The sequence below is a fragment of the Trachypithecus francoisi genome, unplaced genomic scaffold (assembly GCF_009764315.1).
Source record: "Trachypithecus francoisi isolate TF-2019V2 unplaced genomic scaffold, Tfra_2.0 Lachesis_group18, whole genome shotgun sequence".
Taxonomy (NCBI): Eukaryota; Metazoa; Chordata; class Mammalia; order Primates; family Cercopithecidae; genus Trachypithecus; species Trachypithecus francoisi.
In genome coordinates, this window is record NW_022681463.1 from 72,275,002 (window position 1) to 72,291,225 (window position 16,224).

Here is a 16,224-nt window from a genome sequence, read left to right on the forward strand (position 1 = left end):
AACTTTTGGAAGAAGTGTCTTAGGAGATGTATAGAATTTGGGAAGAGATGTTTCTTAGGTAGAGAAGGAGGTGTCAGTACAAGGCAAGTTCTGGAGATTGCAGGGTTCTGATATGACTGAAGCAGAGTATGTGAAAGGTATGGGGGAAAAGTACGGTAAGAAAGTAAATTAGAATCTCATGGGAGGTCTCTAGGAAGCTGTCTTAGTCCCTATTGTGCTGCCAAGACAGATTATGACCTGTTGGGTAATATATAATGAATAGAAGTTTATTTGGCTAATAGTTCTGGAGGTTAAGTCCAAGATCAAGTGGCTCTTGAGGACCGTCTTGCTGCATTGTAACATCAAGGAAGGCATCACATGATGAGAGAGAATGAGAGAAGGTCAAACTCATCCTTTATTATTATTACTTTTTGAGACAGGGTCTTGTTCTGTCACCCAGGCTGGAGTGCAGTGGCACATATATGGCTCACTGCAGCCTCGACCTGCTGGGCTCAAGTGTTTCTCCCATCTCAGCCTCACAAGTAGCTGGGACTACAGGCACACACCACCAAGCCTGGCTAATTTTTGTATTTTTTGTAGAGACACAGTCTTGTCAGGCTACTCAGGTTGATCTCGAACTCCTGGGCTCAACTGATCCGCCCACCTTGGCCTCCCAAAGTGTTGGAATTATAAGCGTGAGCCATCATGCCAGCCCCTCCCCCTACTTTTTTTTTTTTTAAGAGACGGGGCCGGGTGCAGTGGCTCATGCCTGTAATCCCAGCAGCACGTGGATCACTTGAGGTCAGGAGTTCGAGACCAGTGTGACCAACATGGTGAAACCCTGTCTCTACTAAAAAATAAAATAATTACCCAGGCGTGGTGGCACATGCCTGCAATCCCAGCTACTCGGGAGGCTGAGGCAGGAGAATCGCTTGAACCTGGGAAGCGGAGGTTGCAGTGAGCCACGGTTGTGCCACTGCACTCTAGGCTGGGCAACAAGATCAAAACTCCATCTCCCCCCTCCACCAAAAAATGAATAAATAAATAAGAGACAGGGTCAGCTGGGCATGGTGGCTTATGCCTGTAGTCCCAGGACTTTGGGAGGCTGAGGCAGGCAGATTGGTTGAGGCCAGGAGTGTGAGATCAGCCTGGGCAATGTAGTGAGACCCTATCTCTATAAAAAGAATAATTTTTAAAAAAGAGACATAAACAAGGTCTTGTGCTGTTGCCCAGGCTGGAGTGTAGTGGCATGATCATGGCTTACTGCAACCTCAAACTCCTGAGCTCAAGGGATCCTCCCACCTCAGCCTCCACTGCAGCTAGGACTACAGGTGTGTGCCATCATGCCAAGCTAATTTTTAAATTTTTTTGTAGAAATGGGGTCATGCGAGGTTACCTAGGTTACTACCTGAAGTCCTGGCCTTGTGCAGTCCTCCTGCCTCAGCTTCCCAAAGTGCTAGGATTATAGGCATGAGCCACCATGCCTGGCCCATATGCAGATTTTTGAGTCAAGTTGTGACAGGATTGGAGAATTTTTTTTTTTTTTTTTTTTTGGTGTCAGTATGCAAGGTTTGTTGGAAGAGGAGGGTTAGGAACTGGAAGACAATCTAGGAGTAATCTGGTGGAAGATCAGAATTTCTGACTTGGGGCATGGTAATAAGAATAGAAAAGTACAGTGGGATTTGAGAGGAGACATATTTCACAAGGTTCTGTTTTCCTGATGTGAAATTGATGCTGAAGGAGCTGTGTTGGGGATTTTACTGGTTACATTTCTGACATTTGAAATAACCAAAGGAATTTCATCAGGTTAGGTTGTCCATTTCTGAACTTTGACACCTAAAGCATCTGTGGACATATCACACCAGTCTTTGTTTGAAAAGTAGTCATTTGGTAGACTAATCTTAATCTTTGTTATTTTGTTTGACCTACTATTCCTCCTAGAAGGGTAGTTTACCAGTGTTTTTACTGAAATATTTGTAACATGCTATAGTAGATAAAATTTAATTATAATTTAAATAATTATATTGTTTCAAACGTCTATGGATCTCTTTTTTTTTAGTTAAACATTCTTATTATCCACGAAAGAATGATGCAAAATTCACAGACTTCAGCTTACCTCCCAGTAGAAAACAGAAAAAAAAGGTATTTGAAAGATGTTCTTGAATTTGACCCCTTAGTCCCTGTGTTACTGTTTTATATGTCATAACCGGCTTCAGTGTTTTGCTTCCATTATTGACACAGTGGAGCCTTGCTATAAAAAGGAATTTTGTGGTTAAACATGAATATAGCAAATTGGGATTCAAAAATAATATTTACCTAAATTTTTTTTTCTTTTCCGTGGTTTTAAAAATAGCTGTATATTTGGTACTTTCATTTTATTTATTTATTTATTTTTGAGATGGAGTTTCACTCTGTCGCCCAGGCTGGAGTGCAGTGGTACGATCTTGGCTCACTGCAACCTCCGCCTCCTGGGTTCAAGCAATTCTCCTGCCTCAGCCTCCCAGAGTAGGTGGGACTGCAGGCACACACCACTATGCCTGGCTAATTTTTGTAGTTTTAGTAGAATTGGGGTTTCACTATGGCCAGGCTGGTCTCGAACTCCTGACCTCAAGTGATCCGCCTGCCTCTGCCTCCCAAAGTGCTGGGATTACAGGCATGAGCCAAGCCTGGCCATATAGTTGATATTTGAACAACACAACAGTTAGGGGTGCAGTCAAAAGTTTGTGTATAACTTTTGACTCCTCTAAAACTTAACTACTGATGGCCTACTGTTGACTGGAAGTCTTACCAATAACATAAATAGTTGGTTAATATATAAATAGAATGGTGTCCACATATATTTTATACTTTGCTAACATACTTAACTGTTTCTTTTTTTTCCTTTTTTTCTTTTTTTTTTTTTGATATTTCCAAGGCTATGTGGTTTATCTGTTTTTCCAAATTGTCACCAATCTCCAAAAAAATTTTTGCAATATATTTATTGAAAAAAATCCTTTTATAAGTGGACCCTTGCAGTTCAAGCCTGTGTTTTTCAAGGGTCAGCGGTAGTTATTTTTTTCTAAAAGATGAGCTACTGTTTTTACTCTATTTTCAGGTCATTTCAACATATTCTGTACTGAGTCTTAATTAGATAACCAATTTGCAATCTGCTCATAATTTATATTAGCACTATTTGGATTTAAAAAGTTTAAAATTATGCCTGGATTTTACTAATATATTTGTTAAAAACAAAATGAAAGAAAGAAACAGAATAATCTCTTCATTGGAAGTATACTCACAAGTTTCTCCCACATGAAAGGGTTATTGGAAACATCAAAGTGTGTATTACTAGAACAATAGTTACGTTTTTATTATTGATTAGAGATTTTTCACCAAAAGCCTAATTCCTCTCTGTTTTTGTTTGCAGAAAAGAAAGGAACCAGTTTTTCACTTTTTTTGTGATACCTGTGATCGTGGTTTTAAAAATCAAGAAAAGTATGACAAACACATGTCTGAACATACAAAAGTAGGTTTTCTTAGTTGTCCTGAAACTGATGTAGCAAAGTGGCCTTCTTCTATGTGTATATTTGGTAGAAATTCCAAGCTTGTTTTCCTTTAAAGTTAATAGTTTCCACAGAAATATAGTTTGACGACTTGACAGATGGGGGCAGTGACCCTGGGGTTTGAAAGTGGGGATCCCACTGCTTCAGGGAGGAGGTAAGGTGGTAGCAAAGAAGGGAGCTCTGGCAGCTTTTTGTATTTGTGTACCTCTACTGCTTGGGAAGAGGCTGTCGTCCCCTCCAGTTACCTTGTGCATCTTGATGAGTTCTTTCCCCTTTAAGTCTGCCCTTGAACCATACTGTGTAATGTGGCCGTTCCTGTCACCCTCAAAGGCTGGTTCACATCTTGTCAAGTACTTTCTAGAAAACCTTAACCAAAATGTTTAAAAGGTTAAAAAGGAAGCCTTTGATTTGGAAAGGTTCTTTTTCTGCTTTTGGGAATGCCCCTCAACTATAGGAATTAACTTTTCACAGGTTTACTAATGTATGCCTTCACTCAAGTGGAGAAGTAAATAAGATACATTATTGTGCCATGTACTCTGAGAGTGTCATTCCTTTGCCTAAAGGCAGCCCTGTTTTGGAGTCATTTTTGTTTTGCTACTGACATAAGTATGCAGAGATAATACCATGTAGATGGGATAACTATGTAATACAGCCAGAATATGTCTGTGTATGTATAGTGGGGTAAATTTAACATGCAAAACATTTATTAAATAGTGTTTTTTCTTTTTAACTCTTATAGTGCCCTGAAGTAGATTGCTCTTTTACTGCACACGAGAAGATTGTCCAGTTCCATTGGAGAAATGTAAGTTCTGTTTTTTTAATCCTATTTTTAAATACATGCTCTTTTTATTTTATTGATCTGTTATCTTCACAACTGTTCATTTATATACCTAATAATAAGTAACATTCATGGAGTACTTTGTAAGGATTTTGACATCATTTATTCACGTTTTTCCTCACAAACAACTATAGTTGTTTATATTAGCCCCATTTAAAATATTTTAAAAAATGAATTGCCCAAGGCCTGAGAACTGATTCTTGGACCTCAGTTTCTTGACTCCAAATTGTATACTGCTTTACTACACCATGCTGCTACAGATTGTCACGTCTACTCATATCTTCAGTGACCTCTCTAGGTTTTGGTTGGTAAGTCATTCATTTGGGTGTTTAATGTGGTTTGAGAGAATGGGTGACATATCTACTTTGTAATCAAAATTATGTTACCCCTTTTCCCTCTAGTAATAGCACTAATTAAATACATGATAGATTCTTCTTCTTCCTTTAAAGAAAAAGTTATAGTACAGATAGATACAACCTCCTTACTTAGTTTTAAAATTGTATCCAACATAAGTTTACTTGTAGAAACAAAGTCTCCAAATTAGTCCAAAGCATATGATATTGCCTCCTGATGTTCAGCAGGCTTTTTCCCCCTAGATGCATGCTCCTGGCATGAAGAAGATCAAGTTAGACACTCCAGAGGAAATTGCACGGTGGAGGGAAGAAAGAAGGAAGTGAGTAGAGTTCAAAACTGGTGAAATAACTATTTTATTGTGGCAAGGCTTATTAATATAGTTAAATTCATTGAATTCCCTTAGAATGTTGGAACTAGGGAACAGGACCATAAGGCATATTATGTAAGACTAATATTGAATGTAGTTTTAGGAAGACCTAATAAGAACTCTTCATTTAAGTAGCGAATGTGTCATAATGGGACTGTATGTTGCTCTTTGAGGGGGGCTACTACATGTCACCTATTAGATGTTCAGTGGTTAAGGCAATAATGGGTGGGTACTCTTACCAAAAAGTGTATTATACAGAAGTGTATTATCACAGAACAGTACATCTGGCACATCACCACATATGTCAGTGGACTTAAACCAAAACTGTTAAGGTGAGCCAAGTACAAATGTAACCTGTTGCTCACAAGAGTTTGAAGTATCTTTCTTGATCATTAAGGATAGTTCTTCTTGTTTTCATCCCAGGCTTACCTCTAAATAAGATATACAGGTGCTAAGGCTAAGATATACAGGTGCTTTTCCTTAACAATGAGAAGATCAGGAATTCATTCCTGTAATTAAAGAAATTTGAGCATCACCATGTAACTTGTGGTTTTACACTTACTAGGGAAGAAAGTTTAGTTGATGTCTAGCTGTAATACACTTGAAATTCCACTAGGGCCCTGTTATACTGCCTTCTCAGAAAAGACTAGAACGCTTCTTCCTGAAGCGGAAGACTATGCAGAACTACTCTAATGATCAGTTGCACTTTTAAAGTCAACTGCTCTTTTCCTGGAATTAAAAAACAAAGAGAGCCTGGGATGAAAACAAGAAGAACTATCCTTAAAGGTCAAGAAAGATACTTCAAACTCTTGTGAACAGCAGGTTACATTTGTACTTGGCTCATCTTAGTTTAAGGTTCAGTTTAAATACACTGACATGGGTGGTGATGTGCCAGATGTACTCTGCTGTGAAAAAGTTAGATGCTGCCCTTTACAGCTTTAGAGGTAATTCTGAGGGAGACCAGCAGAAGCATGAAGATTCAGAACTAACTGAGAATAAATATAATTCAACAAACGTGTATCAGGTGTTAATACTATGTGCAAAGGAAAGAGTTGGATGAGGGTGAAGGGACAATTAGAAATCAATTTTTTTTTGAGACAGAGTCTCACTCTGTCACTCAGGCTGGAGTGCAGTGGCGCAATCTCGGCTCACTGCAACCTCCAACTCCTGAGTTCAAGTGATTCAGCCTCCCAAGTAGCTGGGATTACAGGTGTGCACCACCACACCTGACTAAATTTTGTATTTTTAGTAGAGACAGGGTTTCGCTATGTTGGCTAGGCTGGTCTCGAACTTCTGACCTCAAGTAATCCATCTGTCTCGGCCTTCCAAAGTGCTGGGATTACAGGCGTGAGCCACCACGCCCAGCCGAGGAATTCAATTTTTAAACAAGTCGGGTCCAGCCAGTCAACAGGGACTTGGTGGACATAACGTAGCATTTCAAGAGCATCTGTGGCTAACGAAGGAATCTAGGCCACCTGGAGTAGAGTATATTAGAATGCCTTTTTCCTTTGATCTCTTTGGCAAAATCTTATTTATCTTGTAGGCCTGTTTTAAAGGTTGCCTGACTTACCACTCTCTTCTTACTCTTCACTTCCTCTATGTCAGTGCTACCAGAGTGCCAGTCTATAACAAAAGACCTTGTGCCAGAATATAAATCAGTATATTACTTCCTTTATTGATAAGAAAAAATGAAAAAATGTCAGCTGAACTAAATATCATGCTTAGTGACATAGTTGATTTCTACTCTGGTGTGTGTGGATTGGCTGGTTGCCAGTCCCTGAAATACACTACCCTAAAGCATTAGTTACTACCTCCTTTGCAAATACATAGCTTATTTATACAACCATAGTACATTTGTCACATTACATTGTAGTTGGCCCTGCTCTTATACATCTTTGATTCTGCTGTGCTTTGCACAGTGCCTAGAATTTAGTATGTGAGAAATACATATTTGTTGACTGAAGTACTGTTAAATAGTGTAGAGTGAGAATACTTAACCATGGCAGTGATAAGGGAGCCTTAGCCAATTGCAAGGTCAACCTTAGAAGCTGAAGGAGTTTGGACCATGCTGTGGTTTGAATGTGTTCCCCAAAAGTTCATTTGTTGGAAACTTGGTCCCCAGTGTGGCAGTGTTGAGAGGTGGGACCTTTGGGAGGTAATTGGATCGTGAAGGTAGAACCCTCATAAATGGATTAATTCATTCATGGATTGGTGGGTTAATGGATTAAAGGATTCGTGAATTATCAAGGGAGTGGGCTTATTATCATCAGAGTGAGTCAATTATAAAGATCAGTTTGCCTGTCTCCTGTGAGCCCCCTTGCCGTGTGATGCCCTCTGCTGCCTTGGGACTCTACAGAGAGTCCCCACCCAGCCACCAAAACTGTAAGAAATAAATTTTTTTCTTTATAAATTATCCAATCTACGTATTCAGTTATAGCAACATAAAATGGACTGAGACCAAGAAGTAGTTTGACTTAGGAATTTTGAAGCACGGGATCTGAAGCTCCTTGCCTTCTGTAGGTAGCTTCTTTGCAGATACAAGTTTTTCTTCTCATGACATCACTCCCCAAGTAACTGGGCTTTTTTTTTAAATGTTTTGTTTGTTCTCCTTGTTTTCTTTTCTATCTGTTGGTTGTTTCTTCTTCCTCCTCTTGTTCTTCCTCTTCTTTTTCTTCTTCCTCCTCCTCCTCCCCTTCCTCCTTCTTCTCTTCCTCCTCTTCCTTCTCATCCTCTTCCTCCTCTTCCTCCTCCTCCTCCTCCTTTCTTCTCCTCTTTCCTTCTTTCATTTTTTGCATAGAGCAGTAATCAAACAAGAAGTTAACTCCACTTCCTTTCTGACATGTACATTATAAAGAGCTGATGATGATGGTATGAAAGATTGCATCCTGCTAGATGGGATGGAAATGGCCTAACTGCTAAGACACTAGGTTTTTTTCCCCTGCTACTTAGCCTTGACTTTGATCAGTTAGAGGTTGGTTCAACTCATTGGTGTCAGTCCCTTTTATAAATGTTTAATTCTCTTGAGGGGAATGGTAGCAGTTACTAGTCAGCACTGATTGTAAAACAACTCAAAAGTTATCTGACTAAACTTAAATTTCTGAAGCTTTGAGTTTACTGAAGGGTATAGGGAAAGTCTGAAGTGACTTCTCGATTTGCCAACTTTGGTTCTTCTATCTTGTGGTTGTATAAATTAAATCATTTAAACTGGGAAATGTGGAATCACTATTAAATTAATGGTAACCAACTTTACTCTTTCTACTTTGTCCATAGCACTTTCACTCTCCCATGACCCTCTACTATTCCCTCCCTCAGCATATAAGAGGAAGGGGACTTCTGTAATCCCAGCACTTTGGGAGGCCAAGGTGGTTGGATCACAAGGTCAGGAGATCAAGACCATCCTGGCTAACATGGTGAAACCCCGTCTCTACTAAAAATACAAAAAAATTAGCCAGACGTGGTGGTGGGCGCCTGTAGTCCCAGCTACTCGGGAGGCTGAGGCAGGAGAGTGGCGTGAACTCAGGAGGCAGAACTTGCAGTGAGCCGAGATTGTGCCACTGCACTCCAGCCTGGGCGACACAGCGAGACTCTGTCTCAAAACAAAAAAAGAGGAAGGGGATTTCATCTACTCTGGAAGATTAGGGTGTTTCATGACAAAGGGAGGGGTAGCTGAACTCAGAACTAACTAGGAAAAGATAAAGGGGAGGCAAGGATTAGTGGTCAGACAGAGGTTAGCATGTTCAAGGAACTGTGCGTATAGGTAAGAAAAAAAGATGGCAGTTGTGGGGGTGGAGAGAACTAGGTGGATGTAGAACATTTGGGAGGTGAAAATGGACAGTGGGGATTAAATGATTATGAGGTTGAAGAGGAGAGAGGTTTTAGGAGACTTCCAGATTTCTGGACTGAGCACCTCTATGAAAGGTGGTACCTCTTACTGACACAGGGAACACTGGAAGAGGATGGGGTTTGGAGGTATTGGTTTGGACATTGTTGAGTCTGAGGAGATCCTGAGGCATCTATTTGAAGATGTTGAGTAGACATTGGGACTTGGACCAGACCAGACTGGAGATAGTTTTCTGAGTCATGAAACTGTGAATATGGAAGAGATTTCCCACAGAGACAGGGTAGAGTGGAAAGAGAAGGTAGCCTAATGTTGAACCTTGAGCCCTTCCAACATAAAGGTCTAATAAAGAATAAAATCCAGCAAGCCTGCTGAGTGGGAACCAGAGAGGTCGAAGAAAACTTCCTCTGGAAGCCAGCGGAGGGGAGAATTTTGAGAAGGAAGATATGGTTAGCAGTGCAGATTGCGATGGAAAGGTCAAATAAAACAAGAACAGAAAGTGACTGATGTTGTGACATACACAGGGCCTCCTTGATGAGGGTTCCAGGTGATTCCTCCTTGGCCCTTCTCCTTTGAGCTCTGTGCCATCTGTCTTCAATTCTCATACCTTCCCCGGGGATTGACTGCCTTTGTCATTCGCCCTTGGCATGTTAGATGCTGCAGTGGAATTGTATATATTTTGAATTCATTCAACACCTTTTCACTTTCAGATTTCTAACCACCAAGCCTGGGCAATCAAGTGATACCCTGTATCTACAAAAATAAAAAATTAGCCAGGCGTAGTGGTCTGCACCTGTAGTCCAAGCCACTCAGGAGACTGAGGCAGGAAGATCCCTTGAGCCCAGGAGTTTGAGGTTGCAGTGGGCTATGATCACACCACTGCGCTGCAGCTTGGGTAACAGAGCGAGACCTTGTCTCAAACAAAACAAAATAAATTTCCAGTGCCCTTCACCTTCATGCAGTTTCAGCCACTTCCTTTACATCCTGGATTCTAAAGTTGGACATACTCCTCTTTCCATCTGTCCAGCTCACTGTCACCTCTACCAGGCTTGGAATAGTTGAGGCTTCCCACCCTCTTTACTTTGTTTTTCTGTCATATTCCTTCTTCCTTCACTTCCCTACCCAGCCTAGCTCACTTCAGCTGTTCCTGTCAGTATCTCAGCTTCCTTCTTCCTTTGTCCACCATTGCACTCATCTGGCAAAATCCCAGCTCTGGCTCAGTTGCTACATCCTGTTCAAGAAAACCCACACAATTGAAATGTAGTCTTCAAGTGAACACTTGGCAGTGCTATCTGACTTGAGAAGTTGGCTTGACCGAAGAGAAGTTTAGGGTATTTTCTTTGTGTTTGTTGTTTTGTGGTGCAAAATTAGATGTTCAATATGCATATGTTTCTTAGTTATATGGATGACTGTGTAGTGTAAAATTTAAACGTTTCTTAAACTGATTTTATTTTTAATCAACTAAAATGCCCATGAGAATAAAACTCCGTAGAACTAGCAACCAGAATCCTATAATGTGGGCTTAACTTGTCTTTTCTGGTTATTTCCTATAAGAGGTGGTGTGCCTCCCTCCCCCAATTTATTTTAATGTATATTGTACATATGGTGAAATTCACCCTTTTTAGTGGATAGTTCTGACAAATATATACTGTCATGTAAATACCACCAGAATCATGATATAGAACAGTTTTTCTTCACCTGGAAAAATTGCCTTATGCCCTTATGGCAGCCTCCCCTCCACCCACTGGCAACCACTGATTTATTTTTTGTTCTTATATTCATACTTTTGCAGAAACATCACATAAATGGAATCATATAGTATGTGGCCTTTATAGTCTAACTCACTTATTTTTAGTCTGCATTTGAGAGTTATCCATGTTGTTCCTTGTAGCAGTTGTTTGTTTTTTATTGCTGAGTATTACTCTTTTCCATTGTGTGGATGCATCACAGTTTGTTTATCCATTCCCAGTTGAGTGTTGTTTCCAGTAGTTAGCCATTATGTAAAGTCTTCATAAACATTCATGTGTAGGTTTTTGTTTTGAATATAGAGTTTTATTTGGCTTGGATAAATATCCAGGAGTGGGATTGGTTAGTCATATGGTAACCATATGTTTAACTTTATGAGGAACTGCCAAATTGTTTAGGAGGATAGTTTTAAATCAAGATATGCCTATTTGAGCATGGAAAGTATTCAGATAAAAGGAGATGGTAGGGTGCAGTGGTGCTTGCGTCAGCTAGTCATGCTCTAGGAAATGAAATGGCAACCTTACTACCATGGCTTAGTGCAAAGAAGTGTTGTTTTCCCAAGGTTAAAACAAAAAAAAAAATTCAGGGCTGCTGTTGCTGCATGACAGTACCATGGACGTAGGCGGTCTCTTGTTGCACCGGAGTAGGTGGCTCTCCTCTTGCCTGTCACCAGAAAGTTCTTGCATATGCAAATATTTTTTTTTTTTTTTTTTTTTTTGAGACGGAGTCTCGCTCTGTCACCCAGGCTGGAGTACAGTGGCCGGATCTCAGCTCACTGCAAGCTCCGCCTCCTGGGTTCAGGCCATTCTCCTGCCTCAGCCTCCCAAGTAGCTGGGACTACAGGTGCCCGCCACCTCGCCCGGCTAGTTTTTTGTATTTTTAGTAGAGACGGGGTTTCACTGTGTTCGCCAGGATGGTCTCGATCTCCTGACCTTGTGATCCACCCGTCTCGGCCTCCCAAAGTGCTGGGATTACAGGCTTGAGCCACCGCGCCCGGCCAATATTAAGCCGCAGAATAGGCAGAAAGAAGAGAAAAAGGCAAAAGGTATATGTAGCCTTATTTCCCCCCTTTTCATTGGGAAAACAGTAGCTTTGTTTTTAGTTCCAACCAGGAGATACTTATATGGATCTCATTGGCTAGAAGTGGGTTGCTTGACCCCCTTCAGTGGGAGTGGAGTTGATAGGATGCCCCAAAACAAAATTGTTAAGGAATGGGGGAGAATAGGCTATTAGCAGTGTTTGCTTTAGTTCTTAGTGGCACAGTGGAATTTCAAAACTGTGAGTTTTGGAAGCAGCTCTATTCTTCTGAATAAAGGATTGGCTTGAGCAAGTATTTGATAGGCTTGCTGGTGATTCTTTTTATGTAGGACAGGTGGGGGCAGAGGGGATAGAGTCTAGCTCTGGTTTCTAGAGGTATGCTATGATAGCAGGCGGAAGTGCCTTGGAAGAGGAATGGGCAAAATCTGTTGGCGATAAGTGAGGTTATAGGTTTGTGAAATTTAGAGGTGTTTAAAGAGAATGAGGAAATGGGGTGAAGGTGACAGTTTTGGATGAAGTTTATTTGTACCTGTGGTGTTGCTTTGTTAGTAAGTGCTCTGAAAATTCTTTGGGCGCTGGCTGAGTTCATCTGAGGTTCTACCATATTTTGTTTCTCAGGTTATTGCTCTTTAACATATTCTGGAGTTTATGTTATATATGTTTTTTCTATATGTATGTTTTATTGGAAGATATGGGAAATACTGCTCTTCTTTTGGTATGTTTGATAGATTTCTCAAAAATACACAAATACTATTCCCACTAGCAATTTTTAAAAGACTTATTATGGGCCGGGTGCGGTGACTCACACCTGTAATCCCAGCACTTTGGGAGGCTGAGGCGGGCAGATCACTTGAGGTCAGGAGTTCAAGACCAGCCTGGCCAACATGGCGAAACCCTATCTCTACTAAAAATACAAAAATTATCCGGGCATCGTGGCATGTGCCTGTAATCCCAGATACTTGGGAGGCTGAGGCAGGAGAATTGCTTGAACCTGGGGGGCGGAGGTTGCAGTGAGCCAAGATCACGCCACTGTACGCCAGGCTGGGCAACAGAGTGAGACTGTCTCAATAAAAAAACAACAAACGGGGGGAAGGGGGAGGGATGGCATTGGGAATTATAAATGACGAGTTGATGGGTGCAGCGTATCAACATGGCACAAATATACATATGTAACAAACCTGCACGTTGTGCACATACATGTACCCTAGAACTTAAGGTATAATTTAAAAAAACAAACAAACAAAAAACACCTATTACGAAAATGTACTTACTTTCTACATTCCTGTCATTCTCAATTTTTAAAAAATATTACTTGAACTCCTAAAAAGAATAAGTTCCACATTGGTATGGCAGCATAGTCCTTATTTCATGAATTTAGTCTTTCTACGAGAGCTACATTCTTTCCGATGAAACCACTATATTCTTTGACATGCAGGAAAAATAAGGTCTTTATGTAATTGCTGTGTTAGAAAAAGCTTGTGAAAGAGTTCACAGAGTAAGAATTTTAAAGCCTAAAGAAAACTCTGAAGGTTTGCTTGGCATGCAGCTTCTTTATCTTTAACAAAAGTACATCTTTGTCTTTATTTCTTCATCTCTGTATTTTTCAGGTCAGACTCAGAGGTATCTAGTGTATTTAATTTTTTTTTTTTTTTTTTTTTTTTGAGACAGAGTCTCGCTCTGTCGCCCAGGCTGGATGCAGTGGCCGGATCTCAGCTCACTGCAAGCTCTGTTTCCGGGTTTACGCCATTCTCCTGCCTCAGCCTCCCGAGTAGCCAGGACTACAGGCGCCTGCCACCTCGCCCAGCTAGTTTTTTTGTATTTTTTAGTAGAGACGGGGTTTCACCGTGTTAGCCAGGATGGTCTCGATCTCCTGACCTCGTGATCCGCCCGTCTCGGCCTCCCAAAGTGCTGGGATTACAGGCTTGAGCCACCGTGCCCGGCCTAATTTGATAACTTTTAAGGCTTTCCACTAATAACCTGCTTTCCCCTACCTCCCCAAAAAGCCACCAAAAAAGGTGATTCTTTCTTAATTCCTGACCTATGCGGTACCACTGCTGTATAATTTGACTTTAGGGAAAATGAGTGGTAGAGGTTTGTTTCCAAAACCTTGCTTTTATTATAGAAATAGTGGAACATTTTTCACAGCAGACTGGGAGTCCACTAGGTGGAGTAGTTTCACAATTTATTTCAACGCTTACTGTGACTCTGAGGAAATCCTTTTGTTTCCCTGGTTCATGCAGAATTCCGACACAGGAGATCTGCTCCTAAAGAATGCTACATCTTTTTGATGTTCAGAAAGAAATAAAAGTTCAGTAGTGTAGCTTGTGTGGAAGCAGCTGTGGTTCAATGAGAGTGGGAAGAGTGACTATATTTTATAGAACAGGCAGAGGGGAAAAGCCAATAAATGGGTCGTGATTTGAGCATAGGAAAAAATTGGAGAGAATAATGTGACCAGAATGATCTGTGCTAAGATAATGGTTAACACGCTTTGCCCATGTGTTGGCTCTGTAGTGCTTAAAGATTGTCACTGGAGGCATAAGGTATAGGCAATGGGGAAGGTGAAGAAGTGGTAAAAAATGAAAGAGAGGGAAGACAGGAAGGAAAAAAAGCATAGTTTCAGGGCCATTTCCTCTTAGTGAACTGGGGAAAGATAGAAGTATAGGGAGAAAATGATTTTAGTAGATAAAAATATAGAGAAACCAACTGTGAAAATCTCCCTTGTCATAGTCTTTATAACTTCATATTATCCATTCTCTAACAGGAGATATTGAACTAAGCTTTACATGTATGTAACTGCAACGTAAGACGTAATTTATGTTTTTTTCAATAGTCTTTGGATTTGTTATTTCTTGTACTTTAGGAACCTGAACTCCTTCATCAGAGCTCCTTTTTTTTCCTTATTCATTTGTCTCAGCTTCATGTTGGTGGAGTGTGGCTTCCTACTGTTGTTTTTGTGTGTAACTAGGTCTTGTGTTTCTGATTTTTCTTTTTTGGGATAATTTGCTTTCTAGCAACCTTTTCCCCCCTAGTTTTAAATATCTGTATTCTGTGTAAATAAGAATGTAATAAATTTTGGAAGAGTGTATTTAATTTGGTAACTTTTAAGGCTTTCCATTAATAACCTGCTTTCCCCTACCTCCCCAAAAAAGCCACCAAAAAAAGTGATTCTTTCTTAATTCCTGACCTATGCGGTACCAATGCTGTATGATTTGGCTTTAGGGAAAATGATTTCAGCACCAAGAAAAATAAAATCTTACAACTTTTTAAAACTCTAATCTTACTTTTAGGAACATGATACTTAATTTTAGGAATACAAGTTTCCTTACCTTTAGGAACATGATACTTAACTTTAGGAAGATAAGTTTCTTTGCCTTTAGGAACATGATACTGCAGTCTGCCAGAAAGAGAAAATTCGCTGTTTTAGAAGGCTTCCATCAAAGGAGTTTCTATACATCACATCTTTGATGTTTCATTTAGGGAATTCTTTCTTATATCTTACCTAAAATCCACTTGCTATAACACGTTTAAATTCTTTACCATTGAAAAGCAGTTACCTAGCATCTGCTATCTGGTACATGGTACACTGTAGTGCCAAATTTTATCATGTAACATATAGCCCAGCATGGTAAGAGTCTGCAATACTCTGCAAAAATGTTGAAGAAACTTAAGTAAATTTGAAAGTTGTGGAGGGTGTTGAGTAGCTGTGAGTTACATGTCTCGCCATTGTGAGGCCTGTGAAAGTCATCACTGGTTTTCTCATTTCTACTTCTGCATATTCTCTTCAGTTTCAGAACAACTGGACCATCCTCTCTGTAAAACTATTTTTATTGTCACTTCTCATCTTCTTTTAAAGGCTGCAAATAGTTCCTTTCATCTTTCTTTGGAGGTTTTATTTTTCATCCTATTAATCATCTTTGAGTCTCTTCTGAATCCCTTCCAAGTCTTTTTTTTTTTTTTTTTTTCCCTCAGTGTTCCTTTAGTTTGGAAGTACAGAACTGGAAACAGTACCCTGAGAGTATCTGACTGCTTTTGAGTATCCTGGAGGAAGATTTCACACTCATAAAAGTGCCAGAGTCTACTTCATATAACCTTAGATTATGTTTGCTTTCTAAAAATGTAGTCATATATTGCTGACTGTCAGATTTTTATCTCCTATGACCTTGATCGTTTCCTTTTATGTTTATTTATAGTTTGTACATTCATCATCTTTTTTTTATTGAGTCTGTTTTTCTTGACTGGATATATATTGCTTCACACTGTCCTCATTGAAATTCATTGCATTTTTTTCTGATTACTAAACTACTTACCCAATGTCATTTCCATTCCTGTCTTTCAGTATGCCCCACCCATAGGCTTTCTATATTGTCTGTGCTATTTAAGTCAGTAATGAAATTATTAACAATAGGAAGAAGGTAGAGAAGTGTCCTAGAAGCAGTGGCAGAGAACGTTTGTTGATGTTTCTCAAAACTTACTCTGATCAGCAGCCAGATTGAGGAATAGAGAGCTGTTCCCCTCCTTCTGT

The 16,224-nt window shown here is 40.0% G+C and overlaps 1 protein-coding gene across 1 annotated transcript in view; it reads left to right on the forward strand.

The window, feature by feature from the left end:
- Positions 1 to 16,224, forward strand: part of NUFIP1 (nuclear FMR1 interacting protein 1) — a 53,878-nt gene that overhangs the window by 4,754 nt on the left and 32,900 nt on the right. Inside the window, exons 2-5 of the mRNA XM_033176977.1 lie at positions 2,039 to 2,121; positions 3,386 to 3,484; positions 4,261 to 4,323; positions 4,956 to 5,032. Coding sequence (XP_033032868.1) covers positions 2,039 to 2,121; positions 3,386 to 3,484; positions 4,261 to 4,323; positions 4,956 to 5,032 — 322 coding nt within the window. The remainder of the gene's footprint in view (positions 1 to 2,038; positions 2,122 to 3,385; positions 3,485 to 4,260; positions 4,324 to 4,955; positions 5,033 to 16,224) is intronic.